We start from the raw sequence: 21,719 nt of genomic DNA on the forward strand, positions 1-21,719 counted from the left end.
AGTGAAAATTGAAAATATACAATTAAAGGGAAGGTATGGTTTCTTAACATGCTAGTGGTCAAGAACATATTCAGCTGATACAGCCAGCCATGCAATTGGAGATCTCATCTTGAACATTAACCTTCATTTTACTGATGTGTAAAATAAGTTCAAGAGAGGCTTCAAGCCCCGACTAAAAGCTGGATCTCTTGATTCTTTGGTCAATATACTTCACATTTTTAACCACAATTTGCTATAAATATTCATATAATGAAATAAATATTCATTATACTGTCCAACTATTATAAATTTTCAAAGCAGAGAACTGATATTGACCTTCTTACTTACTGACTTGCCATGATATTGTTAGTTATTTTTTAATACAATATTTAGCTCTTCAGGGTTGAAGAAAACTGAAAATAAAATTTACAATTTCAGAGAAAATAATAACATTCTGCTGTTTTGCCCCAAAATTCTAAAAAATTTCTACATCAAGTATGCATTAAAACATGTTTTTGTGTATCAATAATTCATTAGGGGGCGGCTAGGTGGCACAGTGGATAAAGCACCGACCCTGGAGTCAGGAGTACCTGGGTTCAAATCCGGTCTCAGACATTTAATAATTACCTAGCTGTGTGGCCTTGGGCAAGCCACTTAACCTCATTTGCCTTGCAAAAACCTAAAAAATTAAAAAATAATAATTAGCCAAAATATCTTAATAACAGTGCAAATAGCAAAGAGCTAAATCCTCAATTGGTACACTAGCTGGAAATCTGAATTTAGAATTCAAGATTTGTCACTTGATGGTTCATATGGCCATGGGTAAGTCCCTTCTGTTCTCTGATCCTCATTTTCATCATTGGTTTAAAAAAATGGTGTGAACTAGAGACTCTCTAAGGTAACTTTCTTCCCTAAATTTATGATTTTACACTAAGGAATAAATAACCTTAAAGAGTTTAAGACAAAAAAGAGAAGCCTGAAAAACTCTTTTCAGAACAGGAAAAGAATTTTGGAGTATAATTTCATTTGAAAAACTTATTAAAAATCATTAGTTTCTTAAAGGAGAATATGTTAAATTAAACTATTTAAGTATACAGCCCAAATCCTCTAATCTAAGGAGTCATTCCCACCCAGAGTGAAATATTTGGAGTCATAATAAAAATGAATATTTTTATGAAAATGCCATTATGAAATAAAAATATAAGGCAAAGCATCAGCCCCAATCATGGTTATTTCAATTATTTCTTAAAATTACATATTTTAAAGCATAATTTATGATGGCTTGCTCTGAGTGTGTGTGTGTGTGTGTGTGTGTTTAAACTACAAAACTACAAAATGCTTAAATAACAAAGACTTGGTGTATTCCTGAGTCACAATTGCCCATAAAGTATATTAAATAACTACAGAATTAGATTACAAATTTTGAAAAGCAATTTTCTTTCAATTATCCTTCATATTATATAATGAAAGAACTTTTAATGATACATCATGTTTATAATTATGTGAATCTAATATCCATAACTTTTAATTATATTTATTCAAGATGTATGCGACCCCAGGAAATGAATCTATAAACCAATGGCGAAGTAATTTTAAAAATCTAAAATGAAAACTCCATCCACTTTAAAATAGCAACAACAAAACTCCACAATGTTCTTTCCCCTTTTACAACTTTCCACACTTCATACAGTTGCAAAAACAAAACTTTTTAGTGTTTTACTCGATATAGCTTTTCTGGATTGGTAGATACTAACCTGAGGGAAAGGATTATTCTCATGGTAATTTTCAATATAATTAAATGGGCTTATTCGATGGATTATTCAAAGATTATATACACTTACAATCATTTCATATTTTAAAGTGTATAGAATTAAAAAATTATAATTTTATTTCTGAAAAATTATATTAGAAGGCTCACAAGTTCTAAATAAAAAATTTAAAAGATCACAAAAGTCTTCCATAGTTATGAAAATACATTTTGTAAAACTTTTGTTAGTTCATCTCTTGCGTATAGATGTTATAGATGAACAATGAGCTAGGTTCAGAATTGAACTGAAGAAAAAGAGTAGGCTGGATTATAGTTGGTAAATTATTCAGTAATTTCAATGGTATCTGAAACAAAAGTCAAGAAATTTTTCAAAATTTTATTATTCATTTATTTTTAACATTCATTTTAAGAATTTTTTTGAGTTCTAAATTCTCCATTTCCCTCTAGCTCCTCTCACAATCATTGAAAAGGCAAACACTATTAAGAATCATACATGTGAAATAATGCAAAACATATTTCTGTTTTAGCCATGTAGAAAAATTTTAAAAACAAGAAAAATAAGAAAAGTGAATAAAATTATACTTCAATTTGTACTCAGCCATTTGGTGTATATGTGCTTAATATTAATATTACTTCATTGGAAATGGTACTTTTTTAAGCAAAATAGTTTACCCAATAATCTGTTTTAATTAGGTCTATTTTTGCTTTGGCTTTGTCTCAGACCATGATTAATACCCCAGTCTTTTTTTTTTTAACCTCAGCTGAAGGATAATAGATATTGCTACAGCCCCTTCCTTATCTTAGCTCCAAGTGTGTCTCTGTTTCAAATGTATTTTTGTTAAACAATATATTATTTGGATTTTAGTTTTTGATCTATTCTGCTATCCACTTCCATTTTATGGACGAGTTTATCTCATTATTATTCAGTTATGCTGATTAACAGCATATTTCTCTCTACTCTATTTTCTTCTGTTTATCTTTCTCTCTAAAGTCCCTCCTTTAGAGTTTATTTTGGTTTGACCACTGCCTCCCTTAATATGTCACCTCACTGCTTTTTTACTGTTCCCTTCTCCCCTATTTCCCTATTGAGTAAGATAAATCTTTATACTCAGCTGAGTGTATAGATATTCTTTCCTCTCCCCTCCCCCAACAAGGGCTTATTTATTATTTGCTTGACACATAGTAAAGAGTAAATGCTAATTGGTTTATTTTTAGTATATTTTTCTATAAATGGATATTTATATATGTATTCTTTAGCAAATTATAGTGATTAATTTATTTTTCCAGGGTGGAGAATAATGGCACTCATAGTTATATGCATAACTCAGAATGTTATGGCAAGAATGATGGCTCCTTTGTTCTTGATAATGAACAATTTATCATAATAATATTTATAGATCTTTCTATTTTCTTCTACTTTTTATCCTTATTCCATTTTTGTACTTAAATATCATTGGGATAATTTTTCTTAGCTACACTTATTTTATTTATTTTTGTTAACATTTTTAGTCCTATCCTCCCAACCCTGCTAGAGAGGGTCAACATTGCACACACACACACACACATACACACACACACACACAAAACCATACAGTATATATTTACATATATGAGTTCCCTGGAGGCGGCTGTATTTTCATAGATCTTTTGTAGTTGATTTGAATATTCATATTACTCAAAATAGTTTAGTCATTCATAGTTACTCTTCAAACAATACTGCTGTTACTATATATGACCTCTTCATTCTGCTCATTTTAGTCTTCATTATTTCATGCAAGTCTTTCCATGTCTTTTTTAAAGTCAAAAACATGGAAAGACTTACCTGAAATAATGAAGATTAAAATAATGAAGACTACTGATTATTCCTTATAGCACAGAATATTCTACTACAATCATATACCAAAACTTATTTAACATTCCCCAATTGAAAAGCATCCCCTCAATTTCCAAATCCTTGCCACCACAAAGAGAGCTGTGATCAATATTTTAAACATATAGGTTCTTTTCCTTTTTCCCTGGATCACTTTGGGAAGCAGATCTAAGAGATTAAAGGTATACACAATTTTGTAACTCTTCAGGCATAATTCCAGATTACTCTCCAAAAAGGTTATATCAGTTCCACCAACAGTATATTAGTGTCCTAATTTTTCTATATTCCCCCAACATTTGTCATTTTCCCTTACTATCATTTTAGACAATTTGCTAGGTGTAAGATGGTTTCTCAAAGTTCTTATAGTTTGCATTTCACTAATCCATGATTCAGACCATACATTTTCATAGGACATTGCTTTCTCTTTCCAAAAACTTCCTGTTCAAATCCTTTCATAGGATTCCCTCTTTGAACCAATTCTGAGGAGAATGAATTTCAAGTATCATCTGCCACAATCACTCCATTTCCATCTCCACTGAAAAAACTCTTCCCTGCATTTCTCTTTTACATGAGACTACCCATTTTTCCTCTCCCTTTCCCTTTTCCTAATGCATTTCTATTTCTCACCATTTTATTTTTTTTAAAGCATCCCAATATTAACTGACATTCATGTCCTCTGTCTATGTAGACTTCTGTCCTAATAATGATAAAGTCCTCAGGAATTACATGTATCATATTCCCATATAGGAAAGTACATAGTTTAATCTTACAAGCCCCTTATGATTTCTCTTTCATGTTTAGCTTTTTACACTTCTTTTGAGTCATGTGTTTGAATGACAGATTTTCTATTCTGCTCTGGTCTTTTCATAAGGAATGCTTAAATTATCTGTTTCATTAAATATCCAATTTCTTCCCAAAAGATTATATTCAGTTTTGCTGGGTAAGTTATTTTTGGAATGGAATTTTAACTCTTTTGCTTTACAAAACAACATTCCAAGTACCCCACTCCCTTGACATGGAAGTTGTGAAATCTTCTGTAATCTTGATTATAGCTGCTTGATATTTGAGAAGTTTCTTTCTTTGTTGCTTGAAATATTTGCTTCTTGATCTGGAAGCTCTGGAATTTGACTCCAAGTGGGAACTCTTTTTGAAGATAATTGGTGAATAGTTTCAATTTCTATTTTACCCTCTGGACCTAAAATTATGGGAAAGTTTTTCTTTATCATTATAATGTCTAAGTTTTTTTTTAATATAGTTTTCAGGTAGACCAAATAATTCTTAAATTATCTCTCTTTGATCTATTTTCCAGATCATTTACTTTTCTGATGAGATATTTCACATTTTCTTCCATATTTTCATTCTTTTGGCTTTGTTTAATTATTTCTGTTTCATGGAGTCATTAGTTTCAGCTTGACAAATTCTAGTTTTTAAGGAATAGTTTTCTTCATAGACATTTTGTACCTCTTTTTTCCATTTAGCCAATTCTGTTTTTTAAACAGTTTTCTTCAATGAATTTTGAAACTTTTTTTTTACATTTAGACTATTCTGTTATGTAAGATATTTTCTCCAATGTTTTATGTGCTTCTTTTATCAAGCTATTAATTCTCTTTTTATAACTTTTTGGTCTCTCATTTCATTATCCATTCATGTTTTTAAACTCTTCCAGAAATTCTTGTTGAGCTTTCATCCAGTTTGCATTTTTCTTGGAGGCCTTGCTTGCAACTGTTTTCATTTTTCTTTTCTTCTTAATTTGTATCTTGATGTAGGAGATTTTTATAATCTGATTCTTTTTTTCATTATTTTCTCATTTTCCCAGCCTATTTTTTTTTTATTTTGACTTTATATTAAATTTGGGCTCTGCTCACTTGGAGGAACACCCTGACCCAAGCTTCAGACTTTTTCATGGTGCATTTTTCTTTTCTTTTCTTTTTTCTTTTCTTTTCTTTTCTTTTCTTTTCTTTTCTTTTCTTTTCTTTTCTTTTTTCTTTTTTTCTTTTTTTTGCAAGGCAATGGGGTTAAGTGGTTTGCCCAAGGCCACACAGCTAGGTAATTATTAAGTGTCTGAGGCCAGATTTGAACTCAGGTACTCCTGACTCCAGGGCCAGTGCTCTATCTACTGTATCATCTAGCCACCCCCTTTGGTGCATTTTTCAAAGGTAGTTCTGTAGATCTGTAAATTTTCAGTGCTTCCCTGGCTGTATTATTCTGGAAAAATTGTGGTTACTGCTCTACTATTCTACATTCTGGATCTTACCCAGGAAGGGCCTCTGATCACCTGTAGATATAAGCATTAGTTACCTTCTCTATCCTGGAATATCTCTGGACTGAGAGTTTTCAGAACACAATGCCAAACTTTACTCCTCACACTCATGCACCCCACATAGTCAATTTGTTACCAAATCCTGTTGTTTCTACCCCCAAAGCATCCATCATATGCATATAAGTTCTTTTCTCTCTTACTCATACAGTCACCAGACCATCTCAGGCCCACATCACTTCTTATGTAGACTATTACAAAATCTTCCTAATTGATCTCTATTTCTCAAGTTCCTCCTCTCTCCAATCCACAAAACTGCAAAAGTGATTTTCCTAAAGTACAATCCAATGTCACATTGGACTAACACTGGAGTCAGTAAAGTCTAATGACTTCCTATCGCTCCCAGGATAAAATAAAAAGTCCTCTTTGTTTTTAAAGTGTTTCAAAATCAGTCTCTTTCCTCTCTCTTCAATCTCCTAAAACCCAGTTCTCTCTTTGAACTCTAGAATCTGCTACACCATCTCTTTGCCCTTATAATAGCTGTTTTCAATATCTCACTTCTACCTCCTAGTTTCTATAGCTTCCTTCAAGCCTCAACCCAAACCCTGTCTTCTGCAAAAGGGTTTTTTTTTTAATTATTTAAGGCAATGGAGTTAAGTGACTTGGCCAAATTCACACAGTAATTATTAAGTATCTGAGGTCAAATTTGAACTGAGGTCCTCCTGACTTCAGGGCCAGTACTCTATACACTGCACCAGTTAGCTGCCCCCTGTAAAAGGCTTTTGTCCCTGAGACCATCTTCCATCTATTCTGTATATATTTTGTACATATCTAATTATTTACATATCACTTCCTCCAATAGAATGTGAATTTCTTGAGGGCAGAAACTATTTCAGATTCTTTACAGCACTTTTCAAAGTGTCTAGCACACAGAAAACATAATTATAACTGACTTAGTGATGGTTATATTTAAGCTGCACATACTACTAATAATGACATGTTCGCAAGAACATTATTCCAGAAATGTTTGACCAGAAAAGGACATGGGTCAGTTTACCAAAACAGAGAGAAAGGGACAAGGAATGGTTAACCCAGGTGCCCCATTAGGACCCACAGAATGTCAAATGATGTAGAAGAAAGCTTCCATTGAATTGATTTGATCCTTTAGAAAGGATTCAAGGAAAATCTTGAATAACAGTCATAGAGGATGATATGCTGTGAATTGGTTGTCATCATCATCATTGATGGAAAGAGTCACATTATGAGATTGTGTATTCTTAGAGATATTGAGAGGGGGAAGTTTCCCTTTAATAATAGCTTTCCAAACCAGTTTCAAGTTTCCAAAAAGCCTAGGAATGGGAGGTGCCTTGGAAGAAATAAGAATAAATTCCACCATCTTGGGACATTTACATTTGGATATGGGCTTGAGCTAGGAAGTATAAATTTGTAAAAGAAAGAAAAATGATGGGAAAAATACTTGGAAAAAAGAATAGAAATAAAAGATTAGGGGGCACAGGGGTATATGAAAATGGAAATTCTGATGTGTTTCTAAGCTAAGAGCAGAGATCCAAACTAGAGCAATATGATATACTGGTCAGGAAATAATGGCATTGCAGCAACATTCATAAAAGGAAAGGCTGGATGTTAGCCTCTTGAAGGAAATTGACATCTCAGAGTCAAGGCTATAGAAGCTCACCAGGTTAGCTCCTGAAAGTATGCAGATGAGCAGTATAAAAAATAAGTTTCTTCACCCCATGTGCCCCAAAACATTCACTCACAGTTTTTCCTGAGAAGTAGCTTTCCCACCAACTCAAAAGGCATAGGATATTATGACCATTTGTTTGTAGGATAAGGATCTATTACTTAACTCTTGTGCTTTATATAACTTTTATATATTAATTGCTTTACCTATTGGTTTTCAGATTTGTATGGTCTATAAAAAGAGAACATTGAATTAGTGGGAAATCCAGTCAATAAAGAACATGAAAAAAGTTGCAAAAAAACAACTTTGGGTCAGAGTTCCCAAAGTCATAGAAGGCCCAGCATTACAAAAGTATTTACAAAATCTCAATTTAAATCAAATCTACTTTCATTATGAATAAGCCTCTCAAAGAGATTTTTGTATTTGAATTAAATTTATATTTTATTAAAATTTTGAGCATGGAAAAGTAGTAAGATGAAAAATTAGGTACAGATAAATAATCAAATATATTAGTGAGCATGGAAGTTTGTGTTTGTTTCTAACAAATCAATTAATCAAGAAACATTTATTAATATATATATTAATATATAGTTTATATTATATATATATTAATATATAGTTTACTATGAAAAACATTGTACACCCTAACAGCAACATGGGGGTGATGATCAACCTTGATGTACTTTCTCATTCCATCAGTGCAACAATCAGGGACAATTTGGGGGGTATCTGCAATGGAGAAAACCATCTGTATCCAGAGAAAAAACTGTGGAATAGGAACAAAGACCAAAGACTATTACCTTCAATTTAGGGGGAAAAACCATTATCCTATTATGTAATTTTGCTATCTCTTATACTTTATTTTTCTTCCTTAAGAATATGATTTCTCTCATCACATTCAATTTAGATCAATGTATACCATGGAAACAATGTAAAGACTAACATACTGTCTTCTGTGGGGGGTGGGGGTGGGGGGGGGAAAGCAAAAATAGGGAGAAAATTGTAAAACTCAAAATAAATAAAATATTTCTTTTAAAAAATGTAAAAAATTAAAAGAGTTTACTGTGCAGGCACAGAGGATAAAGACAGAATGAAATCACTTCTTCCCTCAAGGTGCTTATTTCCCATCAGGGAATCAACATATACAGAAATATTAAAAAAAAATTCAAAGTATATTAAAAGTTATTTCAGTAGCAGATTTGAGAAGTCTTGGAAAAGAGCTAGTGTAGAAGGAGACTTTGAGTTTATAATTATAGGAAACAAGTGATTTTAAGTAGAATAAAGAAGGCAGAATATATAAGGCATGAAGGACCCCCACACAAAAGACAGAGACAGGAGACAGGGGTGAAATTTGAAATCATATATTCTTGAACTAGCCAACAGCTCCCTAATTCACTATGACACTACTGACAAAAGATTTAAATACAAATGCAAACAAATTTTAAGTCTCATTAACATCTTTCAAACTGACAAAGATGATAAAAGATTTAAAAAATGATGAGGACAATAAGGAGGACATATTCATTGCTAGAAAAGTTGCAAACTACTTGAGCTATTAAGAACAATTTGCAATTCCCTGAGAGACATTAAGAGACTCACATCCTTTATATTGAAACATATTATACTAATATGTTTATAGCTCAAGAAGTCAATGAACTCTAATCTAACATTTCCAGTTACATTGCATGAACTAGATGCCCCATAGATATCTTAAACTCAACATGTCAAAACTGAACTAATTATCCCCCCCCCCCCCAAATCCACTCCCTCTTCCCAACTTTCCTATTACTGTTAAGGACACCACCATCATCTCAGTCATTCAGTCTCACAACCTCCTCTTTCTCTTCTTTGGCATCTCCACCACTCTATGCAGGCCCCTTATCATTTTTTTCCTGGATGATTGCAATAGTTGGTCTTCCTGCCTAAAATCTCTTCCCACTCTAGCTTGTCATCCACTCAGTAATCAAAGTGATGTTCTTAAAAACCAGGTCTGACCATGTCACACTCCTATTCAGTAAACTCCAGGGATTACCTGTTGTATCATAAATATAAAATCTTTGTTTGGCTATTTAAACTCTTTGTAACCTGACCCCTTCCTACATTTCCAGTCTTAATATTCTTTGCTCCAAGTACTCTATATCATGAGAATATTTGCTGTTCTTCCCACAAGACTGTCTATCTCCTAACTCAGTTTTCACTGGCTGTTTCCTATGCCTAGAATTCTTTCCTTCATCATCTCTGACTCCTGGTCTCCTTGGTTTCTTTCAAGGGTCAGTTAAACTCCCCCCTCCTTTTAGAAGGGGCCTTTCCTGATCCCCCTTAATCCTAAAGCCTCCTGCCAATATGATTATCTTATCTATATTGCATACAGCTTGTCTATACACAGTTGTTTGCTTGCTGTCTCCTCCATTAGACTGTGAGCTCCAATGAATGCAGGTGCTGTTTTTGCCTTTCTTTATATCCCCAGGACTTACTCTAGTGCTACCACATAGTGCTTACTTAATAAATACTTGTTGATTTGTCTTCAAGGCCATCATTCTAGATACCAGACAGGAAGCATATGATTTATATAGGGTAATGAAAAGAATGTTAAACTTGAAGTCAAGAAGATCTAAACTGATATCCTACCTCAGACTTACTAGTTGTGGGAACCTGGGCAAGTCAGTTAATCACTGTCTGCTGCAGTTTCCTCATCTGTAAAATGGAAACAATGAGAGCACCTATCTTATAGGGTTATTGTGAAGCTAAAATGAGATAATATCTACCAAATGGATTGCAAATCTTAAAAATATAAATAAATGCCAGTTGTTATGTTTCAAGTATACAATGAGAAGATGCACATGACTCCCCTCTAGTTATAATGCTAACACCAACTTAAAATTCATGGATTAAAGCCTACAATATTTACCACCTCAATGCTTACTAAATGGTTATTAAATTGAGTTAAATTATGGCCATGCAGAAGAATATTTTTGCCAGAAGCTGAGGTTGGGTAATAGGCAAAAAACACCATTCTAAACCCTTAAAAGATGTTACACAGTATAATATTCCTTCCAAATATCCCAGAAACAAATGAATACAATCCAGGTTTCTAAGTATTTAAGTTTTCTTTGGGTTGGCTTTCAAAGAAAACTCTCTCCTTTGGAAAGGCAGAAAAAAAAGAATTTTATCTATTTATAGCTATTCTAATCAGGATCTGGTCTCCCATAAAGTAGCTATACATGTCAAACATTTATATCTAAGCCTAGTTATATATATGCAGTATGCTAGCTACAAGAAGGCTAACTTGGGAACCCACCCTGCCAAGGTGGTCAGTAAAGGATAATGCTGATTAGTCTCAGCCATTGTGCTCACTTTATAGGTAGCAGGGCTTACAGCATTGTACCAACAATCCTCTGTGGTATAATAGGAAGAGCACTGGTCAGAGTTCCTGGATTCAAATCCTATCCCCTATGCTTGTGAGAATTTGAGTAAGTCACTTAACTTCCTTGTAACTCAGTTTTATGAGGGAGTTGGACTAGAGAGTCTCTGACATCCCTTTTACTCTAGATCTATGATAAGGTTCATGCTTATCTAATGCCTCTTCAACCTCAATCTTGGGGATTACGTTGGAGATGTTATGGAGGAGTCATTCCCCTATTTCAAAACATGAGCAGGTATCTTCTGTTTCCCATTAGCCATGATTATTCAGGGGTTCCTTCAGAGTTGTAATAAAAAAGTAAATTCACTGGTTACTGAGGCTGAATTCTATGGAATTTAAAGAGGTGATCCCCAGCTCCTAGATCTCTATCTCTGATAGCTTTCTTGATAGAAGTATGCTGTAAACAGATTAGGGAAGGGGCAGCAGCAAGCACTATGTCCCCATGTGGATACCACCAATCTATCAATCAATGGTGCCCAATTTCTTTAATCTCTTTTATATTTATTCTTGAATCTTATCTGAATGAGTGTTCAGAGTCAGAATTGACCAAGTTATGACCTCTTCATCTCTGAAAGGTCAGAAGAGCCTTTAGAAGTCCTCTCAATCACCAAATTTGTTAGCAAAGACCATTGAAGTCAATAGCAACATTAGCTCAGGGTAATGGGGAGATCATATACCCAGCTGAGTGATCTCCTTGACATAACCCAGCCTTGGATTGCAACATCAGTCAATATACCCCATCTTGGAAGGATCCAGCCCATCTGTGCAAGGGCATAAATAGTTCATCAGGATATTATGCTCATAGGTTACTTGATAGAGATTCTACAAAAGAAGAAATAGAATATCAGAACCAGTAAAAGCAAGGTACTTAGCAGCTCCACATGTCCTCTGTGTGCCTCATTGCCTTTTTATTTGTTTGAGCCTACTCTCTCCAAGGACTGTGTGTGCAGAGAGGAGACTGTGCACTCAGTCTCAAGGTTATTTTTGTAACTTCTGTCCTCCCCATATTTTCTAAGTAAACATTCTTTTGTAAAAATGAATTGAATTTTTAAAAAGGCATATAATTATATCAATAGTATTTGCCAATACTTGGCAAAAATATAACTTTTGCCAAAATATAGCAATATAAACCTTTTTAAATGCCAAAAAAATAAACAAACTTTTCATTAAATGTTAAAGAGCATCTATCTAGAACCTAAACACACCATTATTTGTAAAAGTATAAATTAGAGGTATTTTCAATAAGATCATGAATAGAGAAAAGCTATAACAGCATTCTCCAAGGCCCACACCAGATTAAAATGTAGTTAGGAAATATTTAACAAAATAAATAAAAATATAATAGAAACTAGATAATGTTAATATGTGATTTTCTTTTTTTTTCAAGATTTTACTTGAGTTTTACAATTTTTCCCCAATCTTACTCCTCCCCCCCACCATGGAAAGCAATCTGTCAGTCTTTATGTTGTTTCCATGTTGTACATTGATTCAAGCTGAGTGTGATGAGAGAGAAATCATATCCTTAAGGAAGAAACAAAAAGTATATGAGATAAGATCAGACAATAAGATATCTGTTTTTTTAATGGAGAATACCATCTGTATCCAGATAAAGAGCCGTGGAGTCTGAACAAAGTTCAAGGACTATTCCCTCTAATTTAGGGGAAAAAAATGTGATTTTCTAAACTTAAATGCAACTCATAAAGATCCTTATGTTTGGCTAATGACCTTGTTTCCATTTGAGTTTGACACTACTGCTCTAGAAAGTCAACTAAAAACGTAATTGAGACAAGTGATAACTTCATTAAAATTGTAGCTTTTCTATATTGTAACATTTCTGTATATTACCAACAAATCCAGAAAGAAGAGATAGCAAAGAAATTCTACTTAAAATAACTATAAAATGTTTAAAATATTTAGGACTGTGTCTGCCAGGACATACACAGGAACTGCACCACTGCAACCATAAAACACTCTATAGAAATAAAGGCAGACCTAAATAATAGGAGAAATACTAATTACTAATGAATTAGCCTAGTCTAAATCAATATAATAAAAAAGCCAATACTACCAAAATTAATTTACTTGTTCAATGCTATATGAATCAAAGCATCAAAAGATTACTTCATAGAACGAGGAAAAATAAAAATGAAACTCATCCAGAGGAACAACAGGTTAAGAATCTCAAGGGAAATAATGAAAAAAAATTATAAAGTGACCTAGTTGTATCAGATCTCAAATATATAAAAGGTATCCTTTGAACTAGTTTGCCATGATTGTAAGTAATTAACAAAACTGCATATTTTTATTTATTTCCTATTCTATAATTAATCTTTCTCCCACTCCAAAATCCAGTTCCTCTTTCTAAAAATAAATCCAGTGTAGTAAAAAAGTAAAAAGTCTCCCACCTTTGTAATTTGTATTCTTGGATTTATCAAATATTAGAGAGTTGGGTTAATTTGCTTCTAGGTTTTGCTTAACTAGTCTAAATCACCTTACATAATTCTCTAGTTTTTAAGTAGTTCTGCTTTGTAACATAACATGATTTTACATCTGGCAATTCTCCAACTCATTTAACAGATGAGGAAACTGAAGCAAACAAACTTAAGTGACTTGCCTAGAATCACAAAGCTATTAAATTCCTGACTCAGGCCTAGCAATCTATCCACTGTGCTACCTAGCTGCTATCTCAATAATTTTGTTTACTAATTCATTTGGATTTTCTAAACCAAGTACCATATAATTGGCAATGAGAGATACTTTTTTCCTTCCTTTTGCCAGTGTTCAGTACCTTTGTGTTTCATTTCTAGTACTATACAGAGTATTAGCAAAGAACAAAGTCATTCTTATTTTTCTTCTGACCTTATTCCAGTGTTTTTCCATTACAGAAAATACCATTTTTAAATTTTAGATACTACTTTTGGGATTATCAAAGAAGAATTTCAGACCTATGCTTTTCAGAATTTTAAACATAAATAAATACTATTTTACAAAGGCTTTTTCTCTAGTTATTGGCATATTTATTTTGATTCTGATAATTATATTCTTTATTGTTTAACCAGTCTTGAATCACTAGCATAATTATATCTTGATCATGATGAATCACAACTATAGTTTTGTTTTGATACAATTAATAATATTCATTACTGACATTATGGTTTTCTTGCTTTACTTTATCTCTCCTTGGTTTGAATATCCAGACCAAATTTGTCTTATAAAAAGATTGTTAGTGCTGTCTTTCTCTTTTATTGAGAGGGAAAAGTATGTAACATATCCAGCATTGCTTCCTTAAATTTTGGTAAAATTCACTTACAAATTCCATTTAGGACAGAGAGATTTTTCCCCATTGGTAGCTAATTTGTGGTTAGTTGTATTTCTCTGGTTACCTATTTCCTATTTTATTAATTTAGGCATTCTACATCTTTCAATTTGAAAGATGAAGATGTAATTCTTGTGAATTGAGGAAGTACAAGTATCACTACTCTCATTTTACAGATAAAAAAATTGAGGCTTATTGCAGGGAATTGATCTGATTATTTTCACAATATTGATAAACAAATATTATGGTTTAGACTTAATTCTAGGTCTTCTGCTAGTGGTATAGGGTTTGTTCCTCTACATCATGCTTCAATAAGAAATTTTAAGTTCTGTTTTTAAAGATTCATTTTTTTTTCTCCAAGAATGTTTAGCTCAATTATTTTCAGGACATATTCTTCCCCTGGCTTTTATTATACTTTCTAACTCCAGTGAGAAGTAATTATTTAAAGTGAAAATTATTTCCCACATGGAAAGGGAGATACTCAATCTTTTACAAATTTCTGCTTTTTACACTTTAAATGAGCATTTTATATTTATGAAACAAATGGCAATACTTCAAAGATAAAGCTATTATTTCTGCATTTGACAGGATGAAAGTTGAATATAACATCATTATCCTCTGAGCATTGCATTACTTTCATTTTATTAGAATGATGTATTTACAAGTTGCTGAAATCTCCATAGCTATTCTTAATAAGCTAAATAAATTAGAAAATCCAAGGTTGCTCCTGAAACTTTATGAAAGACCACTGGTACAATCACTACTTTGTTCTTATTACTAAGTCATTTTGATTGTAATATTTATTGATGCCTAATATAATGGAATTTCCTTCCTTGGCTAATAATAATTTTTAATGCTTTTGTGCACATTATATATTTTGAATCTTGTAACAACTAAGCCAAGAAAGCAATATAACTATTATTTATCTGCATTATACAAATAGAAAAAATAGGATTAAGGGTGAAAAGGTAACTTATTCAAGTCATACAGACACCAAGTGATAGAGTTAGGATTCCAGCCCACATCTTCTGATGACAAGACCAACACTTTTCCCACTAGAATGATAACTACTTCAACCCATGTATTTGATACTCTGAAACATTTGTTCATAGGGCATTTTACTTACAATATAAGAATTACATAATTTATAGGTGATATTATTTACAAGTTAAGGATAATACAATTTAAAGAGCTTTGGGATTAGGTTTAATAACAAACTTTTTGTTACTATATTTGAATAAAATTATGGAACCCATAGAAAGTTGAAACTGAATCACACTACAGTGGGATCCAGTAGAAAGTCCACTGGACTGGGCAGTCAGAAGGACTAGTTGATAGTTCCATTTTCATCACTACCTAGTTTTGTAAGACCTTGGACAAGAAAGGAATTCCAAATGCTAGAGATGAATAAGAAAGGGAAGATTTTGTAGTTGAGGTCTTAATTAAATAGGAATTCCCTCTAAGATAGCATCCATAACCATGATCATCCAGCATCTCTCTGAAAACTTACAGTGAGAGGGAACTCACTGTGTCCCATGTTCCCTTCAGATGCTCACTGCCTTTTTTGGACAAATCTAACTGTGAGAAAGTTTTTTCCTGCTATTAAATTGAGATCTGCCTGCCTACAATGGTCTTTAAGGTCTCTTTTAGTTTGTGATCTTGTTACCCAATGACCTTCTATCAATTTTGCCCTTTGGAATGAAGTTAAAAAAAAATTAACTTCCATGAGATAGATATAAGTAATCTAAGCATGTCCCTGCTGAATCTTCCCTTCTCCTCTAAAAAAAAAAAAAGATAAGGAAAGGGAAAAAATATTCCCAGTTCCTTCATATGCCATAGTTTTGAAACCCCTCCCAATCTAGCTTGCCCTTTTTGGATGTTCTCCAACTTGCAAATTATCTTTCATAAACAGGTCACCACAAACAATATTCCAGATATGGTCTAACCAAGACAGAGTTCAATGGAGTAACACTTCACTCATTCTGAACACTATAGTTCTATTTATTCAACTTAAGAAAATAGCAACTTTATTAGTTGCCATATCTTACTGTTAATTCATGCTGAGAATATAGCATACTAAAATTATTGACAGTTGACATTGACAATTGTTGTCTAACCTCCCCCATTCATGAGCTTAAGTTGATTTTTTAAGTCAAATATTATTTCACATTTCATTGTATTAGATTAGCCTATATTAGATTCTAGCCTGTCAAGATTTAGATACAAATTCTATCAAGCAATACATTAGCTACTTCTCCTATCATTTTCAAATCTAATTAGCATATGCCAACTCTGTCTTTATCTAGAACACTGACAGATAATGAATAGAACAGGGGCAAGAGAAAGGCACATTGGCACTAGAATGAAGATCTTTTATATAAGGTAACACCAAGCATTAATATTGGTCTTTGAGTTCAATCTTTGACAGATTCCAAATCCACCTAATTATACCGTCTCCCCACATCGCTTGATTTTGTTAAGAACAACGCTGTGAGAGACAATAGCAGAAACTTGTGTATACCATGGCAATCATATTATTTTGATCTATTAAACTAGTAACATTGCTGAATAGGGAACTAAAATTCAGAGATGATTTTTCCTGCTTAATTGATGCTAACATGCAATAATCACCATTTCTCTTTTCTAGTGTTCACATAAATCTTAGTCAGTAAATAAAACTTTATTAAAAGCAACATGTGATGCCTCAGCAAAGGTAGGTAAAATATAGTTCTGACTCCCAAGGAGCTCAGAATTTAATGAAGGAGAAAATATGCAAAACACCTGTGTATAAACAGGTTTTGAATGCCAAAACATTTTGTATTTGATCTTGAAAGTGATGATCACTGAATTTTATTGAATAAGGAGGTGACAGGGTAAGATTTGTTCTTCAAAGATCACTTTGAAAGCTGAGTAGAGATTCAGTAAGCAGCAGTAGGGAGAGATTTGTGGTAGGCAGACTAATTAGCAGATTATTCGAATAGTCAGGTTATAAGACGATAAGGGCCTACACCATGGTGATTGCAGTGTCAAAGAAAAGAAGAGGGCACATATGAGAGATGTTATGAAAGTAAAAGTGACAGACCTTTATTAAATATAGAAAATAGGAGATAGTGAGGAATAGGGGACAACATCTAGAAGCTAGCCTGGGGGATTAGGAAGATAGCAATGCCCTTGGAAATGATATAGAAGTTTCTAACGGAAAGATTTGGGAGAACGATTTTTGAGGAAAGTCAATACAAGATGTCTACAGGACATCTAGTTCAAGATGTCTGAAAGATTGAGGCAGGATAGATAGATTTGAGAATCATCATCATAATATTTAATAATAATAATTTAATTATCATAAAAACCATAATTAAAATCTATGCTAGCTGATAAGGTGACCTAGCAAAATAGAAGGAGAAAAGAAGAGGGCCCAGGACAGAGCCCTGAGGGACAGAGCCCTGGGGGACACAGCTAAGGTTAGCAGGAAGGATTTAAATGAAGTGTCAGCAAAGGAGACTTGAGAAAGAATGAGGTGAGTAAAAACAGAACCATGAAAGTGTGGTGGTCAAATAAAATCAAATAAGATATTTGCAAAGCATTAGCACAGTGCCTGGCTCTTAATAAGTAGGCATTTAATATAGGCTTATTCCCTTCCCTTAATGTCATGGGAAACTAGAGAGAAGAGAATAACAAGGAAAAGAGGGCAATCAACAGTGTCAGTGGATGCAGGGTGGTCAAGAGGTATGAGGATTTAGGAAAAAAAACATTAAATTTGACAATTAAGAGATCATTACGGGGGAGGCTAGGTGGCAGTGGATAGAGCACCAGCCCTGGAGTCAGGAGGACCTGAGTTCAAATCCAGTCTCAGACACTTAATAATTACCTAAATGTGTGGCCTTGGGCAAGCCACTTAACCCTATTTGCCTTGCAAAAACCTTAAAAAGGGGAGGGGGGGAGATCATTAGTTATTATGCAAAGAGCAATTTGGTAGAGTGTTGAAATCACAAGTCAAATTGTAGAGAATTAAGAAGAGAGTAAGGGGAAAAGATTATTATAGATGACATTATTAGGGAGTTTAGCCAGAAGAGAGAGGAAAGGTATAAATGGATCAAGAAAGAGTAATTGTGTTTTAGAATTCTGCCAATAAGTGGAAACAAATTCAATGACTCTAAAGTGTCATTTTATCTCTCTGGACTTTAGTTTACATTTGTAAAGTTGGGAAACTGCTCTGGCTGATCTCTAAAGTCTCTTCTAAATCTAATATTCTATAATATAGTTTAATCCACTCATTTTACAGATAAGGATATTATGACCCTAAGATAAAGAGGAAATTTCCCAGTCATATTGTGATTTAACAGCAGAGGAAGCACTAGAACTCAGTTCTATAAAGGTATACATCAGTCTAACCTTATTTTCCTTCATTTTCACAAAGAAGTTTTGATTAAGAACAAAATGGAGACTTCTTTTCAAGGAACAATCTGATTACTTCTTCTAAACAAAACTATTAATGAAAAAACTTTTTAATAGTGCATAGTTAGCAATCACTAAGTCAACAAATCTCTTTAATCATAACAACATTGTGTTTATGAAACAAAGTACATTTGATTCTTATTTGGCCCATTGAGTGAAAGGAAAATTTAATTACTGAAGTTTCTGAACTGCTGTACTGATTCCAAACTTAAAATATTAATATGCAATTGTACTATTGCTGTTCAGCAAAAGATAAAAGAAAAATCTATTCTCAATGATTCAGACCAGGATAGACCTGAAAAATCTGTCTACATTGGCCATTTTCATAATTTGTTTCCATCTTAATTTATTTGAACATGATCAATTTTAAAATTTAGACATTTTTGCATGATGAAGACATTTGTCCTTTATTCAGGGAGGTGATGGCATAACAGGTATGTAAATTGGATTTGAGTGAGAGGTGCTGTGCTAAGTCACCAGCTTTACTTTCTCCTCCAGAGTCATCTGGATACAATGGCCAGATATGAATCAGGATGATTGGAGATGGCCCTGGATGTGAGGTAATCAGAATTAAGTGACTTGGTCAAGGTCACACAGCTAGGGGTATCAAGTATTTGAGACTAAATTGAAACTTCCATGTTCTCCTCATTTTTGCATTCTAACTTATGAATATGATGAAAATTATTTCACTAAAGGTTTTAATGATAAAAGAAGTTACTTGGGTGAAAATCAAGCTAATAACAATCAAAACATTCCTGTTCTACTGTGCTAGGCACTGGATCTTCAAAGGCAAAACAATACCTGTCCTCAAGAAGATTTCATTCTACTAGGGAAGAAACAACTTGGTCATGAAAGGTAAATCATTAGTCCAATTCAAAGAGTAGAAACTCCAAACCATTGCCACTAAACCACTTTATCATGTCCACAAAATATACCATTCATTCAGCTATCCACTTCAGCAAAAAATAATTAGAACTGGGAAAGATGAAGGATTGGCAATGATTTTTTTTTTGTTTTTAATGACTGAACAGCATGATCAAGGACTAAACATTAGAAAAGTTACCATTATCCTGGAAATACAATTCCTAAGACTCTGTTCTCCATATTTTAAATTCTTACCTTATAGGAATCTTCCTAAAATATAAACGATTTGAGTATTTAATGTATGCTGAAGTGGACGCAACCTCCACTTCCACGCAAATTAGACTAATGTTTTGTTAAAAGGCATTGAAACTACCATTAAATTTTAATTGGCTCAGGAAACTAAACATTTGAGCAGCTGACATCACTTCATGGTTGCCTAGTACAAAATAGCTATAAGAAAAAGTTTCAGAAGCTTTCCAAACTTTGGCTGATGGATCATGATGGCAATTCAGTTGAATTAAGTTACATATCCTTCCCATATTAGAACTAACCTCCTTTTATTAATTATTGAATGACACACAAGTGTCTCATTCTTTTCTAATGTGGAACATAACTTCCAGAGAATTCTCCTGAGTCAGGACCAGTTGACAACATATTTTAAAATGAATAGACAACATGGTATAGTGAAAAGTTGGACATGTATTGAAGAAACCTGGTCTCATGTCCTAACTCTACCACTTATTAGATGATACAAATCAGAGTTTCCTCATCTGTAAAATGGGGGATTAATAATGCTTTTATTACTTTCAGCTCCACATGGAGTTGTTCATAGGGTCTCCAAATGAATTAATGTATTAAGAATGTATGATGGATGGGAAACTACAGAAGGGGGTTATCTTCCTTAATTCTAAGTTCCCAGGGGCTAGCTCCTACCCTAGTAGCTAACTGGATGGTGCATAGATCAAATAGATAATGTGGAGGGATTATCAAAGAACTGACAAGCAGCTCTTATCCTGTTTCTCCTACCCATGTTTTTGGGAGGAAAACCCCCCAACAGGGGGCAGCTAGGTGGTGCAGTGGATAAAGCACCAGCCCTGGAGTCAGGAGGACCTGAGTTCAAATTCAACCTCAAGACACTTAATAATTACCTAGCTGTGTGGCCTTGGGCAAGCCACTTAACCCCACTGCCTTACAAAAATCAACAAAAAAAGAAAAAACCCCAACATATTTCATGCATGAAATAGACTCTTCCTCCAACTCCCAAATTCATTGACCTCCTGTTAAGATCATTTTTCTTTGATGATCAGCTCAGTGATACCACTTCCATGTAAATTTTCCTGATAAACTAGAAATGTCCTTTCTTTTTTTCCTTTCAAATCTAAGCTCTCATCCAATTAATCATTTTCTAATTTGTATTATAATTCTATGTATACATGTCTAACCTTACAACTAGATTAAAAATTAAGCCCTTTGTGATGCTGGGCAAGTCACTTAACCTCTGTCTCCCTTAGTTTCCTCAACTATGAAATGGGAATAATAGAAGAATTTACTTCACAAGGTTGCTGTGAGGATTGAATGAGATAATATTTATTAAGTGCTTTTAGAATTGTGGTAGAGACTTAATAGATGCTTGTTCCTTTCCCCACTTTGCTCAGAGGAGAGGGAGAAAGAGGCCTGGATAGATAATAACATGTAAGAGGGCATTTTGTTAGATGCTATCATGACAAAACATAATTTGTTGGATTAAACTGAATGAAATAAAGTTGTCTATACCCTATACGATAAAGTATAGGGATAAGTACTAGATCTTCATTGTTAGAGGAAATTTCCTTTATTAACATATATTGTCACTTTCTCTTGTAATTTGTACTTTTAGTGTTGTCTAGGGTATCAAGAAGTTCACTGACTTGCCCAGGGTCACACAGTTGGTATGTGTGGGAAGGACTTAAATAGGTGTTCCTTGCTCTGAGTCCAACTCTTCACTACCTCTTTCTCCTCTTTGCCTTAGGTTTTGAATTTTTATTTTTATTTAGTTTATAAAAATTTATATGCAAAGGTAGTTTTCAACATATATCCTCTACAAGTTT

The 21,719-nt window shown here is 33.4% G+C and overlaps 1 protein-coding gene across 7 annotated transcripts in view; it reads right to left on the reverse strand.

Moving 5' to 3' along the window:
• Positions 1 to 21,719, reverse strand: part of SKA1 (spindle and kinetochore associated complex subunit 1) — a 136,641-nt gene that overhangs the window by 87,084 nt on the left and 27,838 nt on the right. Inside the window, exon 6 of one of the 7 annotated variants that reach the window (XM_074200369.1) lies at positions 11,618 to 11,819. The exons of the other annotated variants lie outside the window; for them this stretch is intronic. Coding sequence (XP_074056470.1) covers positions 11,797 to 11,819 — 23 coding nt within the window. The 3' untranslated portion in view covers positions 11,618 to 11,796. Of the gene's footprint in view, positions 1 to 11,617; positions 11,820 to 21,719 lie in introns of those variants that run through there. 7 annotated transcript variants of the gene reach the window in all.

Source organism: Macrotis lagotis, chromosome X (genome assembly GCF_037893015.1).
Source record: "Macrotis lagotis isolate mMagLag1 chromosome X, bilby.v1.9.chrom.fasta, whole genome shotgun sequence".
NCBI lineage: Eukaryota > Metazoa > Chordata > Mammalia > Peramelemorphia > Peramelidae > Macrotis > Macrotis lagotis.